Source organism: Chenopodium album, chromosome 8 (assembly GCF_948465745.1).
Source record: "Chenopodium album chromosome 8, dcCheAlbu1.1, whole genome shotgun sequence".
Classification (NCBI taxonomy): domain Eukaryota; kingdom Viridiplantae; phylum Streptophyta; class Magnoliopsida; order Caryophyllales; family Amaranthaceae; genus Chenopodium; species Chenopodium album.
In genome coordinates this window covers 76239183-76254447 of record NC_137841.1, presented here as the reverse complement: position 1 = coordinate 76254447, position 15265 = coordinate 76239183, and the positions used below count along the sequence as shown (strand labels likewise).

At 37.2% G+C, this 15265-nt stretch overlaps 1 protein-coding gene across 2 annotated transcripts; it reads right to left on the bottom strand.

The window, feature by feature from the left end:
- Positions 1-5354: 5354 nt before the first annotated feature.
- Positions 5355-10827, bottom strand: LOC145642462 (protein WVD2-like 6). Of its 2 annotated transcripts, none has more exons than XM_081693650.1 (9): positions 10391-10827; positions 8876-9145; positions 8507-8785; positions 8360-8418; positions 8062-8133; positions 7798-7897; positions 7629-7700; positions 7424-7534; positions 5355-6267 (listed from the first exon to the last, which is right to left on the bottom strand). In XM_081693650.1, the coding sequence occupies exons 2-9, from the start codon at positions 9140-9142 to the stop codon at positions 5770-5772; spliced, it is 1458 nt and encodes a 485-aa protein (XP_081549776.1). In that variant the 5' UTR covers positions 9143-9145; positions 10391-10827; the 3' UTR covers positions 5355-5769. The 2 variants fall into 2 exon arrangements, with proteins under 2 accessions (XP_081549776.1, XP_081549775.1); XM_081693649.1 differs by having other exon boundaries at positions 8360-8421; positions 10391-10826.
- Between the last annotated feature and the right edge of the window lie 4438 nt (positions 10828-15265).

Genomic DNA, 15265 nt, shown 5'->3' with positions numbered 1-15265 from the left:
GGGTCATAGTATTCACCTCCTTTATCAGTTCTTAGCTTTTTAATTTTTCCATTGGTTTGCAATTCTACTTCATTTTTGTATATTTTAAATTTGTCAAGGGCTTCATCTTTAGAGAATAACAAATAAATGTAACAAAACCTTGAATAGTCATCAATAAAAGTTACCAAATATTTTTTATTCCCTAAAGAAGGTGTGTTGTGAAAATCACACAAGTCACTATGCACTAAATCAAGCAATGAGGTATTTTTCTCAACAACTTTAGGAAATGGTTTCCTTGTGATTTTGGTTAACATGCATGTCTTAAACTTCTCTATTCTTTGATCAAACATGGGTATCAAATCATGCTTAGACATAAAATATAACTTTTTTATAATTAACATGACCAAGTCGCAAATGCCATAGAGAAGAATTATCATTAATAACATACACAACATCATTCAAAGTATTTGAAATACTTAACTTAAACATACCATTACACAAATAACCAAGTCCTACAAATTGACCTCCTTTAGACAAAATAAATTTATCTGACTTAAACACCATCTTAAAACCTAATCGATTCAAGATCGCACCGGATACAAGATTCCTCCTAAGTTCGGGAGAATACAATACATCTCTTAAAATAAGAGACTTTCCCGAACTAAAGACTATCTCCACTTGTCCTTTGCCAAGCACCTTAGCTGTAGAGTCATTGCCCATATAGAGAATTTCTCCATCATCAACCTCCAAGAAGGTCTTGAACAATGATCTATCCTTGCACACGTGCCTCGATGCGCCCGAATCGATATACCACGAACAATCAGCCTGTACACAATTGATTTCAGAAATCATACACACATAATCCATAAATGAATTAAATGAAATTTGTGCACAAGTTTTACCTTGTTTGTCTTGGGATTGGCTAGCATTGCCATCCCCACCTTGAGCCTTCTTCTTGCTCAATTTTTTCTTCCAGATTATACAATCTTTCTTGAAGTGTCTGGGTTTTCCACAAACCCAACAAGCACGTGACTTAGAACCATCACCGCTAAACTTAGGCTTCTTGCCCTTATTTTTGTTTGAGTCATTACCTCTCTTCCTCTCATTTGGCTTGGCACCCTCCACTACATTTACCGTAGTGGAACTAGGATTTGCATCCTTATTACCCTCTTGCACCCGGATTTCTTCCTCAATCCGGATGTGAGTAGCCAAACCTTCAAGGTTTACATCATCCTTTCTATGCTTTAAACCATTCTTAAAATCTTTCCAAGAGGAAGGCAACTTGTCTATAATTGATGACACTATAAAGGTCTCATCAAGAATTATGTCATGTTGCTAAGACTTCCTAATATTCTTTGTATCTCATGAAATTGTTCCATAATAGGCCTACTATCAATAATTTTATAATTATTAAATTTACTAACAAGAAACTTTTTGCTAGATGCATCTTCAGCCATATATTTAGCCTCTAAATCATCCCATAGAGACTTAGCAGAATCAATAAACTGATAGATATCAAAGAGTTCATTAGACATACCATTGAGTATATGGCCACAACAAATGTAATTGTCATTCTCCCACTTGTTGCGTTTTCTCACTTCATCCATAGTTTCCCCCTCCTTCTCCTCGGGTTTCGGAGTAGCAAGAACATAAGCCACCCCAACTGTAGTCAAGAAGAAATGCATCTTCCTCTGCCACCTTCGAAAATCAACTCCTTCAAATTTGTCCAACTTTTGAATGTTCAACATCAATTCTTTCACCGATGCCATTTTTGCTGAAATATTACTTTGGATTGTTAGGAAAATTATTACCGGGTCACAAAAATCGCAACGAACTTGAACAAATTTCACTTCGAGGCCTGAACAAAATTAGTTTTCCAAAGTAATATTTCGACCCTGATTTAACACACCGGGTATCACGAAATTACCAGGAGATACAACGAAGACAACCACAATAGTGTGTAGTATATTTGTGGTCAAAATGTAAAACAAAATTTGGTAAAATATGATAATGAATAATTTAATCTTGCAATTGTATTTCAAGAAAGAAAATAGGAGACAAGCTTTTTCCTTTTTCAAAAAGTATCTGACACATATGTTCCCAAGAACATATTTATATCCAAAGCAAATGAACTCCAACCGACACTAAGAAACTGCCATTGATATTCAAGGTAACCGTCACAATTCAATTCAAGAATCAACCCAGAAACACGCGCCCGATCGGGCTGCTGCCGCCCGATCGGGCAGACCGGAGTGACGAATGAAGGTTGCTCTCGGGCCCGACCGGGTGGTGGTGGCTCGATCGGGCAGAAAAACAGCGAAATTTATCATTGTTCTCGCGCCCGATCGGGCGGCGGAGATGACTACCAGACCCACCCTCGCGCCCGTTCGGGCGAGTAACACCCAAATCGGGCGGCAGTCCGGGCGGAGGTGAGGTCTGCAATTACAGCTTTTACAAACCGAAAGCTGCTCTTTTCACCATTGTTCTTTTGTTCATTTTGCTTTAATATGTTTACTTAATTAATTTACAACACCTTTACCTAAGTAAATTAATTAATTATCTTGTCATTTTGTCTAAATTCTCAAAATTATTTAACATACTGTTAAGCCTCTGTAGTAGAAAATTGCCGGGTCCCTTTGATGCTGTTGGTTTCAAATTATGTCCAAACCCCACCGAAATTGGAGCAGTAAGTTGGGCCTTTTAGGATTTTGACTTCTCATTAATCATAATTCTCAAACTTGTCATCTACTCCCTCTATTTCGTAATAATCAGTCAACATTTTTTTTTTTTTTTAATTTTATTTGCTTATTAAATCTTTTGAAATCAAACTTCCAAAGCCAAACACTTGGTCTCTTACTACCTGAAATTGTTCCAATGACATCCAATTTAAACAACCTTTCAATTTTAGCTTGTTTTTTTGTGGCCGGCTGACATACGAGTAATTCCTAACCGGATAACTCTTGACTGTCCATGTTTTTCCTAATCGACCGACTAACTCCGATTCACATGATTTGTCCTACCACATGTGAAATTGTGCTAACTCTAACAAATTATGAAATCAAACTTCCAACGTCCTCAAATACTTGGTCTTTTATTTTAAATCCACAAATTTAGACTAAAACGTGCTGAATTTTCTTATCAACCACGGTCCACAGAATTTGTTGAACTATTGCCGATATTTGTGAAAAGAGGAATCAATGAAAGGAACCTATAACAACTCAACTTGTCAACGGTCAACGGGTCAACGCCAAATTGTAAAATGGTAATCACTCTCATAGTCCAACGAAGTAGTCGTACTTCAACCTCTCAAGGGTTACGAAAATACGAACCACTCCCTCTGTCCCTTAAAGCTTGTCTTAATGAGTATGTTGCACGTAGATTATTCAGTATGTTGCACGTAGATTTAGTAGGAAAATTCTTACAATAGACTATTATTTTAGAGATGGCTACATGATAGTGTAAAGGGTAATTAGCTATGTACATCAACTATCTGAAAAAAAGAGAAAATAGTGAATTTTTTAGGTTATATTGATGAAAGATGTAGTATTATGATAAGCATCATGCTCCCTATAACCTTACTATTCCAAGCCAACTATATTGTCTTCTACGATGTGGTTGCAAAAGCTACAACTTTAGTCTAATTTAAAGTGCCTAAAAAATCTCAAGTTGATGATTAGCAAAGCTTAATAAACAATTAATAACACGACCGTGTCGTAAATAAGCTCTAATTACTACGTAGTAAGTTGTACACTTCGGCTGACTTCTTTAACCATTTTATTTTATAATCTGATCCCTTTCTTGCTGTTGGCTATAATGAAGGGGAATCACCTATGAACGAAACTAATGAACACGAAACATTAAAAGGTTTTTTTTAAGGAGAATATTCTACGTACATTATATTTTTTTTTTGCAAAATAATTAACGTTCAACGCTTCATGTGTAAGACTGAAATCCATTTTAAGATATGTCACATAAGTTAAATTGTCACGAGTATTCAAAAACTAATCGATGCATACTTACATTGCACCACGTTAGCAATGTAACCTTTGAAAAATACGAGATTTGGATTAAAAGAATAAATTTTCAAAAACATTTGATCAGTTAATGAGCCATGTCATAGATTCTACCGAAAATAAAACTTTCAATTAACAAGTACAATAAACTAGTGTGTTTCATTTTAAAATATAATTATCAAACATTTGATTCCTTATGGACCTCAGGGGGTGTGGGTTGAACTAGATGCTAAACTTGTTTGTTAAACCAAATTCTCAACAAGTTCAGCCTTCTACTTCTCTCTAGTTGTCCCAACAAGTCAAGCTTTTTCGCGATAGAAATGATTCTTGGAATCAACTCAACCCATACTCTAGCAACACTATCCATCCCGGTTTCACTCTCATCGCGTATCCCATCCCAAGCCATCAATATATATTCGTCACGCAGCAACATATCAAGATTGTACATGCTCAGAGGCGAGTCTGATAGAAACACAGATCAGTATTACAAGAACATGATAAAAGATAATCCTGGAAATGCCCTGCTTCTGGGAAACTATGCTAGATTTCTGAAAGAGGTACGATACTGTGTTATGATTCTCATGTATCATCTGATAAAATAACAAAAACAAAGTTTTTATAAAATGACAGTTTTCTGGTTTAATGTCATACAGGTTAAAGGTGATTTGGCCAAAGCAGAAGAATACTGCGAACGAGCAATACTGGCGAAAGCTGAAGATGGGAATGCACTCTCTCTCTACGGGGTACTAATATGGCAAATCAGCAAGGATGTTACTCGAGCTGAGACTTATTTTCACCAAGCTGTTCTCTCTAACCCTAATGACAGGTACATCGTATACGAGGCAGTAAACCTAGCACTATTATTACTCACCTATTTATCTGAATGTTACACAGCCTGTATTGGACTCAACTCGACCCAAAAATTCAATGTGATATAAACTGTGACTCAGCCTGAGCAACAAACCCATGCTGACCTGACCCTGTACCAAGTAACTCATATCTCGAATATGACCTAAATGGCTAATATCCAAACACACTTGAACCATATAAAAATTGACTCAAGCAACCCATTTCCAACCTCTAATAGGCAATGAGTGGGTGAGTAATTTGACATTCAAATCAAGATGGGTTTTCTGTATTCTGTTCCTTAAATTTCTCACATGCAACCTTGTATTTTTCCTGATACAACTCTGCAATAATGTCAATGCAATGCAGTTACATTCTCGCATCATATGCAAGATTTCTGTGGGATGCAGAAGAAAAAGACGAAGGCAAAGACCGTTCAGAGGCAGCAACAAGATGATTCAAAAAAAAAAAAAAAAAAAAACTGCTCAAACTCAAATTATAGCGACAGCATAAGGGTGTGTTGGAAGAATAAACATTGTAAATAACAAAATATTGTTCCAAATGCAAACTACGCCAATTTGATCAATTTAGTCATCCCCCATAAGCTACTTATGTATCATAAACTACAACTGGTGTACGAGAGAATCCCAAAATTTACCCACAACCACACTTCAATGGAAGACCACTAAAAGAGTGTAATTAATAGGAGCAATAGATTCTTATGGATAAACAACTCGAAAAAGCAGTGACCGGACAATCCAGAGAAAGTGCAAATGCAGACTCTTAAGCAACCAGACTGGCATTCTAAAAGGCAAGAACAACCAAACCTCACCAAACTATGGACAAACTGCTTCATTGACAGCATAATCATGTTCTACTAAGCCAACACTTCGTGGAGGCGAATGAATCCAACTGCACCCAAGCTTTCTCTTCAATGCTCTGATACAATTTCTTGCTTGATTGGGAGCTGGACTAGATCTTCGACAATAGGCCCGTCCTCAATTTCAGAATGAGCTTCACCCTGGTCAGATGTTGGATCTTCCTCATCGACATGAGCAATCGGTGCATAACCAGGGTCAGAGGGAGAAACTTCCTCTTCCACATGGGCAATAGGAGCAGATTCTGGGTTTGACAGAGGAACATCCTCCTCAACACGTGCTATAGGTGGAGACCCATTTACCGGATGATCCAGCACTTTAGCATTTTTCGACAAGCGTGTCTTCTCGGAAGGCAATCTAGGGAGGGACTTCCTCTGAGGCCGTTTAGACTGTACAGGAGAAGGTCCTTTGCTAGAGTTGGTTTGTGAGACCGTCTTCACATCCAAGCTTAGTCTTCCAGGTCGTTGATTTTGGTCTCCATCTTCAGCTTCCATTGATGATGAATTCTTTTTTCTACCTAGCTTGGGCGATCTGGGACGTGTAGTTGGTATCTGAATCAGGAGGCAAATAGAAATTATAGATCATATTTGACATTTAAGAGTGATAAAAGCAAAGCTACAGCTACGACCATCAAAGAGCATAGGAAGGGAAGTGTACTGTCAGTGAATTAAAATTGAAACATGTCTAACAAAACAACTGCAAACGTCCTGCTCCTTTAAGTTTATACTTAAATGCCAAGAAAAAAAAATATATGCTGCTAACCCCAATAACATTTTCATTCAGGACAGATGGAGGGGAAGCACATGTCTCACCAGAAATCCAAGGTTTTCTTTAATGCAAACAGCAAAAATTATGTCATCAAGTAAAGTTACATACATCCAGCCCCATTTTGCCTTGCCAACAATGCATTTCTGGTTATCAGTAACTTGTAAAAGCACCTCAATCCAATCCTTTGCTATCAAATTGACCCCGCAATATATAAATATTCCTAGAACCTAGGTCCTTAAATAATATGTAGTACTCCAATACTACCTTCACTAATCTAAACAATAGGTAGCATTTGACTCTGACCGTTATAAATTGCAACTTAAAGCAATAAGTAGTCAAAAGTGGAACCATCATTTTTGGATTTAATTTTAAGTATTATGTACACTTATCTACAAAGTTTGTTGACATGATATCACGGCACAAACCAGTAACAAAGGAAACTAGAGGGAATTCCTATTTTATACCCAAAGCATTCAAATCCAACAGCCTACCTAACAATATAATGTATGGAATAACACAGATCAAGAGGAAACTAGAGTTCTCAATGGCGTACGAGTAGGAAATCCCCTTGTCTTATCGACAAAGAAAAGGAGGCCCAACAGGCAACAGATACCATATTGAGTCAGAAAGGCGCATAACATACCTATTCTGGTCCTGCAAATAAATTGGAGGCTCTAGAAAGTAGAAACAATCTCACATAAAACTTCCTCCAGATGAAAAATATAATCAAAGAATATGTGATGCTGCAAGTCACCTCACAACAAATACTTAAAGCTCTACAAGTGTAAACATGGTTAGCAAGCTTAAGTACAAGACATCAGAAGCTAAATCGAGACCTGAAAAGGCTACAGTAATTAAATCCCTGCAGATAACAGTTCGGTTGCACACAATAAGCATAAAATGCCCATAAAGAGCTATAAGGGGGGGGGAAAAAAATACCTTCTTAAGTTCAGCTTTAGGAGGTGCAGGTTCCTGGTAGAAGTTAGGCATTGGTGTTGCTTTAAAATTTAAACTTTTCCGAAGCATCCTAATCTCAGCCTCTTGAGATTCCTGCAAACAAACATAATTCAGCACGAGAGTAAAATGCATTCCCAAGCAATGGTTCTCCTAGAAGAGTAAAAGCATAAGCATTAAAAAAAATAACCTTGGACTTCGCTTGCATGTTATTTTTCTCTTCTTCGAGCGCATGAATCTTTTCCTCGAGTTTGGTATAAAACTGTCCAACAGCAAGAACATGCCAAAATCCAAGTTATTTAAGAACATAGTCGATGCAAGTGAAAAAACCCTGAAGTGAATAAGGAGCAAACACAAACCTCTCTTCTCTTCTCAGCTCGTTCATGACACCTAAAGCTGAAACCATAAGATGGAAGTTTACCCTCTCTACGGGCCTTGGCATCTGCTGCAGAGGGGCTTCTGCGAAGTAATTAAGGATAATCTGACAAATGAACCCAGAGACGGATTACAAACAATTTAACAAAATTATAAACCTTGGAAAATATGTCTTTTTACCCTAGTCAATTTTGAGCAAGGAAGAAAAGGGAGAAAAAGGCAGAAAGATCAACATTAAAAAAGGATACTCAGAAGATTCCCCATTTCCATCGCTTGTAGTCGGACGTTCTTTCTTGAGGGGCTTCAATTTGGGCTTTTCCCTGCATACAAACAATATTAAGTTAAAAAAATGATCAGTGAAGAGAAATTGTAGTAAGCTAATAACTCATCTACAGCTTCAAAAATTCTGTTAAACAAAGATTATAATACATTTTATAAACAAAGCAGCCAGTATGGCAGTATTAAAAATCAAACACTTTTAATACATGGAGTACATACCAGTTTTAAGAGGAAAATAAAAATATAATTTATAGCAACAAAACTTACACAGTGCCTTCACAAGTCACAGACTTTTCAGAGCCAGACATCAATTCAGTCTTCACAGGCTGCTGGATAATTAAAATGACTTACTGTTAGCATATAACTGAAGAAAGAGGGGCCATTAGCCAAGCCAAAACAAAAAAAAGTATCCACCTTAGCTTTGTGGGTGTTGCTAATCACAGATGCAGGTTTCGTGGTCTTGCTCGAATTACTACTAGTAGCATGACGATCATTAAAAGATTTGGTCGTTACAATAGGCTGTTTTGGCTGCGTATTCACAGACAGAGCACCATTTGAAGTTGCCTTAACTTCTTTATTGTTGGTTTTCTTCTTAATTGATGTCACCGCAACCTTTTTTGTGTTTGAAGGCTTCTCATTTTTGGCCCTGACTTTGGGCTCCTTCACATCTTTATTTTTTGTTGTTTCCACCTCCTAAAAACCAATAGGTATACAATAAGCAGGAAACATAGCAACAAGCTTATGAGCATGTATCCCCAAAAATAAATGACTGAAGCAATGTACCTCAGAAGCTGCGGAACCACTGATTTCCACAGGCACATGAGTAAGCTCCTCCACTCCTTGAGTAGAATCAACCATCCTTGTTCCATTTATCTCAGTACCATTTTCTTGGTAAGCATCAGGAACTACACCCACCATACTGCTTCCAGGAATTCCATTAATCTCCACTGCAATGTCTTCCTCCCCCGAGCCATGGTGATCATATTGAGCACCATTTAGATCAACAACACCAACCATACCAGTAACGATATCAGTGTCAGCATCCATCATCAGCTGCACATTGATAAAGAACTGTGTTAGTTCCAACTTCCAAGAATTACACTGGAATGTCAAATTAAAGGTATGGGTGGATTCACTCTAGAAGACAGCATAACCAATCAATCTAATTTCAAAATGAGCAATTATGTAGTACTAATTAAGAATGTTGAAAAATATTTGGCATCCACAGATAGCTGTTACACATTCGCTATTTGAGCTTATTATATTTAGCAGCGAAGAATACTGTTGCACTAGATTATGGACGAACATTTCATAATTTTGAAAATCAATTTTAATATTAATATTGAAACCTTCTACCACAAATCATAAATTCGGAGTTGATGATCCTTGATGCAAAGGTAAGACAATCACCCCATATTAGTGGTAAGCACATTAGGTTTTCAGCATTAAAGGCCTTCATCTTACTACAACTTTTAAGGAAAGCTTCGTGCACTAATATGCCCCCGCTTCTGCCACAATCACACACTCAACTGTAAACTCATCCTCCATCCCATTGGGCCTAATAAATCACATAGAACTGCAAATGACAACAAAAACTGAAAACCCTGTCGATTTTCTTCCATTGCATTGCATTGCCGAGTACCAGAATTACAGCCCAAAACTTCTCTTTCAAGACATGATAAGTTCACGGCCCAGCAAATAACAGATTCTACAAGTAGCAGTTCTAGATACCACGCAAACCGATACATACCGGAGTCTAACACAAACATCCGTATTATAATTTGAGCATCTCATCATAAATATGCAGTGGATCAGAAAAACAAGAATCAACTTCATCATCATCATAAGAATTTTTAATCGCTCAACATACATAGAACCCAGAATTCTTGATAACATAATATCTCCAATACTTAAACCCCAATAGTTGATTATTGATACTTTCAACACATTATCAATCAGAACTTCATAATATTCTCTTAAATAACCAAACAGCCTAAAGTCACTTCAACTTCATGATTTCAACTACAATTTGTCAACTCATTCACTTCACTTTCCTAGAACAAGTTAACTAAGTTCATAGCAAAATTAGGTCACAATAACTTAAAAGAAGCAATTATACTTCAAATCTCAAAAACCCCATTATGCAAAACCAAGAGCTAGATCCCCCAAATTCACTAAACATGTATCAAATCCAACCCACAAAAACAAAACAAAGAAACCCAGAAACCAACAAAGTTTCTACTAAAAATCAAACTAAAAAACAGCCAGAAAGAATTAAAAAGAAAGCATTTTGATCACCTGGGAATTACGGCAACATTAACCAACTCGATCTGAGACAAACACAGAACAAATGGGAAAAGGGAAGTTCTTCAGTTTTCTGGGTAGTGGGTGAAAAAAACAAAAGATTAAATATTTTTCAAAGAAAACCCACGATCTTTCACAATGATTGAGAGATAACTGATTAGGTTTAGTTCTAGAAAATGGTTTGACAATTGGGTATTTAAAATTTTAATTGTTCTTGGAAGATTTGATGGTAAGAGGATTTGATTTTTGAATCAAAAATCAAAGAGAGGGGGGAAAGGGAGGGGCTGAGAAAGCAGTTGTTGTTGAAAGAGAGAGTGACTGGGTAGGAGAGAGAAAGAGGTGGGGTTTTGAAAATGAGAATACCAGGTCACTTACACACGACCATTTTCAAGAGAGAGAGTGGGGGGGACTACTACACCTCACTGTTCGGGCAGTAAGGATCATTGCGGTTGAAGAAGAAGAGAAGAGGGAGTTAAGATTGGCACCTCATCTCCTTACTTGGTCTAGAGGTTTCAAAAACCGACTCGATCCAATCTGCGGAGTAATTCGAATCGAAAATAATTTGATCCAAATTTTGATTTGTATAGGTGTTATGAATTAGCATGATGCAAATTTAAATCGTACTCCAACCTGACTAAATCTGACTGAACTCGATCTAATGACTCAAATTAACACCCCTAATTTTTTTTTAATTTTTTTTTTTGAAGGAAATTAACACCCCTAACTTAAAATTGTTACTTTTGTATTTACGACCTAATAAGATTTTACTTTGTATTTTAAAGTGAGACTTGAGTATATCGTATTAGTCTAGGTAATTTGAGGTGGATTGCCCTGTGATAGAATTTAATGCCCAAATTGATTAAGTTGAGATGAGCCATTTTACGGTCATCTTGGCTTTTAGGGTCGAGCTAGTGCTTTGACCTAAGTCTGCATTTTTGGACTACACGAGTCGTAATTTTTCTCGAGATAGCTAGTGTGTTGAATAATTGATGATCAAATTATTGGTTGAGATAAGTTTTAATAAGTGTGTATGTTTTCAAGGTTCAATTTAGTAATTTACAACTATCAAATTATGATTTTGTCTAAAGGCGTGTTCGGCAAAATGTAGCTGTGAAGGTAGCTGTAGCTGTGGAGATAGTTGTTAGCTGTCAACAAGCTGTTAGCTGTGAAAAAAGATAATTTAGGTATGATTGTTCGGTACAGTAGTGGTTGACTAGCTGTTACATTTAAGAATCAATATTTTATTTTTAAAACTATACATTAAATTTTCAAAAGCTACTTCAAAAGCTACCTTTAATTTCAAAAGCTAATAATCCTAGCTTTTAATAAAAGCTACCTCCGCCACTAAAAGCTACTTGAACCATTACTTTGCCAAACACTCACATTTTGCCAAACCACTAAAAGCTACTCAAAAGCTAACGCCTTTATCAAAATATATTCAAACTTATATATTTTGTTTAAACTTATCTTATACTCCGTACTTTGTATGCATTTATTAACCACTAGTTTTGTGCCCCGTGCGATGCCCGGGTTGTTTATGGAATTTTAAGATAAAATTATATTATAATTCAATTTAATTGATTAAAAATAGAATTCTTAATTAACTTTTTTTTATATATATAAAGCTATCTATATTTATCCAACGTGGTACGACACTTGGCGAAAAATTAAAGCGGTATACGATGTTGTCTTGTGGCCAAATTATAAGTTTATTATTTGGTATTTTATCGAAAATAAAACTCTAAACTAACCATCTTATTCTAAAATTCTATCCTAATTTGATTGAAAAAAGAATTTTTAACAACTTTTTTTATCTTATGAATCTATTTAAATTATCAAAGATGGCGCAACACTTGGCGAAAAGTTAGAATGTCAAGTGTCACTATTTCGTGACCTGACTAAAAGTTTAGCTTTATATATTAGTTATATGATTATTTGAATATATTAAATAGTTTGTGTTGTTCCAGCTTCCAGCTAATTCAAATTTAAATAACACATAGATCTCATTGAATTTCTCTAAATATAATTTACTCCGTAGAACTTTTACTACATTAAGTTGAAACCGAATAATTTATTTAAAACTTAAATTCTTAATAAATAGCGATTAAATCAAAGTAGATGTATGAATTGTATTATACCTATCTCCAAATCGGAGGAAATTAAGGATTAGAAAAAAGTACAAAGAATTTATTTGTGTCATTAGTTCATTACTCATACCCCTTAATATGTGTACGCTAGTTGCATAGTACAATATAATATGATGGTTTGAGAAAGATAAATTAATGTGTTAGTTATATAGAGCATTCTATATATTTAAACTATAGTTCTAGACTTCTAGTACAACCCAAAAATCATATTATACAATTTACTTATACAGTGGCAGATTGGCAGCATATGTTTAATACATATATCATCCTTAATTAATCCTTAAATGAAGTGATTAAGCTGAACATATTGTTAATTAATTATTTAACTTAGGGTTTGGTTATAATGATGGCTTTAGTTACTGTTAACATATGGATGATTAATTGTTGGCAGATCAGCTAATGTACATGATTGTCCTGTTTCCTAGCTTGGGTTCAAATCGTGGTTTCAAAATTTAAACATTTGCTTCTCACATATGCATAGAGATCTACATTATGACTTTAAATAAATATTTTTTTTTAATGAGATCATTATAAATAGCTAGTTGATCCATATAGATATTAATTTTGTATTATTTTCAAATTATTAGAGGATTAGGGCCTGTTTTGATTGACTGAACTGAATTAAACAGCACTAATTGGAGCTCATTTGAACTGAATATTTTACGAGAGAAAGAAATTAAGACTGAACTAAACTGAACTGAAAATAATATAAAGAGAACAAATCCTCAGTTGAACAAGACATGTAAAAGGAGGAAAAAGATTTGAATTAAAATTTTGATTTGAGATCATCTTTTTTAACCTTATTATTAAGGTATAGAGGTTGTGAGTTGTGATCACTCAAAGAAATTTCAATCCTAGAGTTAATATATACATTCTACAAATATTTAGTCAGCATCAAATTTTTTTTTTTTTTTTTGAATAGTACTCCGCATCAATTGATTTTGAGTAAAGAGTTCAACGATGGATAATTATTAGTCACCTACTTGTCACGTGCGGACTACTTTGCCCTAGTCACGCATCGTGCGCCACCCGCTTACAGTCCGTCGTAAGACGAGTCAGGCTTTGCCCCTTGGCACTAACTCCTTGTGCCCACGTAGCACAACCCTTTGTGCTGCTAGAATATATTTGCTAGCACGATCCCTTGGTGCTAACAAGTCCCCTTGGTTGAACCAAGCACTCACCCTTAGTGCCTTAGTCCGAATTTACGACTAAGTGTCGTAGACAATTGAGCACACAAGCTATCACCCTTGCTAGTATGCCTGATCACTCACTTGGCACCCTCGTGCCTTAGTTTTCCTCACACTCTCTAAGTGTTTGAAGGAAAGAGATTGAGTTGCAAGAGAACACAAGTGCTTTGGAATGCTTTTTGTATTGCTCTCAACTTGAATGTACAAATGATGCCTTGGAGCCTATTTATAGTGCTCCTCCCTACTTACAAGCTAACTCTAGAACGTTCCTAACCTCCTCAAATGGAGGGTTCTAGACTACAACAATCTGGAAAGTTCCCACCTCCAAAGGAACATAGATACATGGAGGTTTCTACACACATCTAAGCCTAGAATGCTAAAGACTAACCTAGAACGTTCTAGAACTTTACATACAAAATGTACATGCATAGAAGACCCTAGAGACTTCTAAGATGCACTAGATGAACCTTGAATATTCTAGAGACATCCCCTCTAGAATACTCCTCCAAAAGAACCCCGTAGATAGCTCCGGAACCTTCTAGAAGCTTCCCGCGTTTTCCGGGCTACCTGCTGCACAAACTTGTATTTCGGGACCTCGTCTCGGAAAACCGAGACCACCATCGTCTTCCTTGGCCCAAAATACGGCGGACCCCCAATTTTGGCCCGTTTGGACTTCATTTGGGTCTCCAAACGACCCATTATTGTGTTATTGTCAAGTGGGTGTTCACTAGGATTACAAGCAAGGTGCTAAATAAAGCTCTTTAGGGGGAAGTGCTTACCTGAGCACTATGGCAAGCCCCCTCGCCCCGATTGTTGCCTTGCTGCCTAGTGACCCTCTTGACGCCCATCCTTGGTGTGGGAGATGACCCGTGACATTCTCCCCCACCTAAATTCTTGCCGACCTCGGCAAGATCGCCCGATGGAGTACGTGCCCGCGACCCGGTCTAGCGCACCACTCGTCCCTTGGTTGCTTCCGTGCGCCGCTGCCCCGTCCCTCTTATTGACTCCACACTTGAGCCTTGTTGTCCCATCCCTTGGAACACCATGATGCCTTGTCCCTAGCATCTTTGTTGCCTTGATCCTCCCATGGACCGTACCTTGACGTCTTTGCCTCGGCGCCCACCAAGCTTTCAAGGTCGAGACCCTCACGTCCCGCTCCTTGAGTTGAGCGAGCTTGATCCCTATCTCGCTCCCCTTTGATGTGATGGTTATCATGCCATCACTCACCCGAAAAGGTAGGACCTTGTGCAAGAACTCCATGCCTAGCACCACGTCCTCATCATCAATGTCGACCACCAAGAAGTCGACTTTTCCCTTCCACTTCCCTAAGCGGACTGGAACTCCCCACGCCCTTCCATACACCGGCGTGGCCTCTGAGTTGATGGCTTTCATCTCGCCATCGACCCTTGTGAACTTCACCCCTAAGGCTTTGGCTTCCTCCTTAGCCAAGAGATTGTGCGACGCTCCCGTGTCCACAAGCAACCTTGTCGGTACCTCGTTCACTTCCCCATCTATGGCCATCAAGCTGCTCCTTC

Excerpts from the sequence above, each read along its gene's own strand:
- LOC145642462 (XM_081693649.1), bottom strand. The coding sequence starts at position 9,142 with ATGATGGATGCTGACACTGATATCGTTACTGGTATGGTTGGTGTTGTT. Across the intron at positions 7,701-7,797 it reads GAGCTGAGAAGAGAAGAGAG|TTTTATACCAAACTCGAGGA; the intron begins GTTTGTGTTTGC and ends GCTGTTGGACAG. Across the intron at positions 6,268-7,423 it reads CTAAAGCTGAACTTAAGAAG|ATACCAACTACACGTCCCAG; the intron begins GTATTTTTTTCC and ends CTCCTGATTCAG.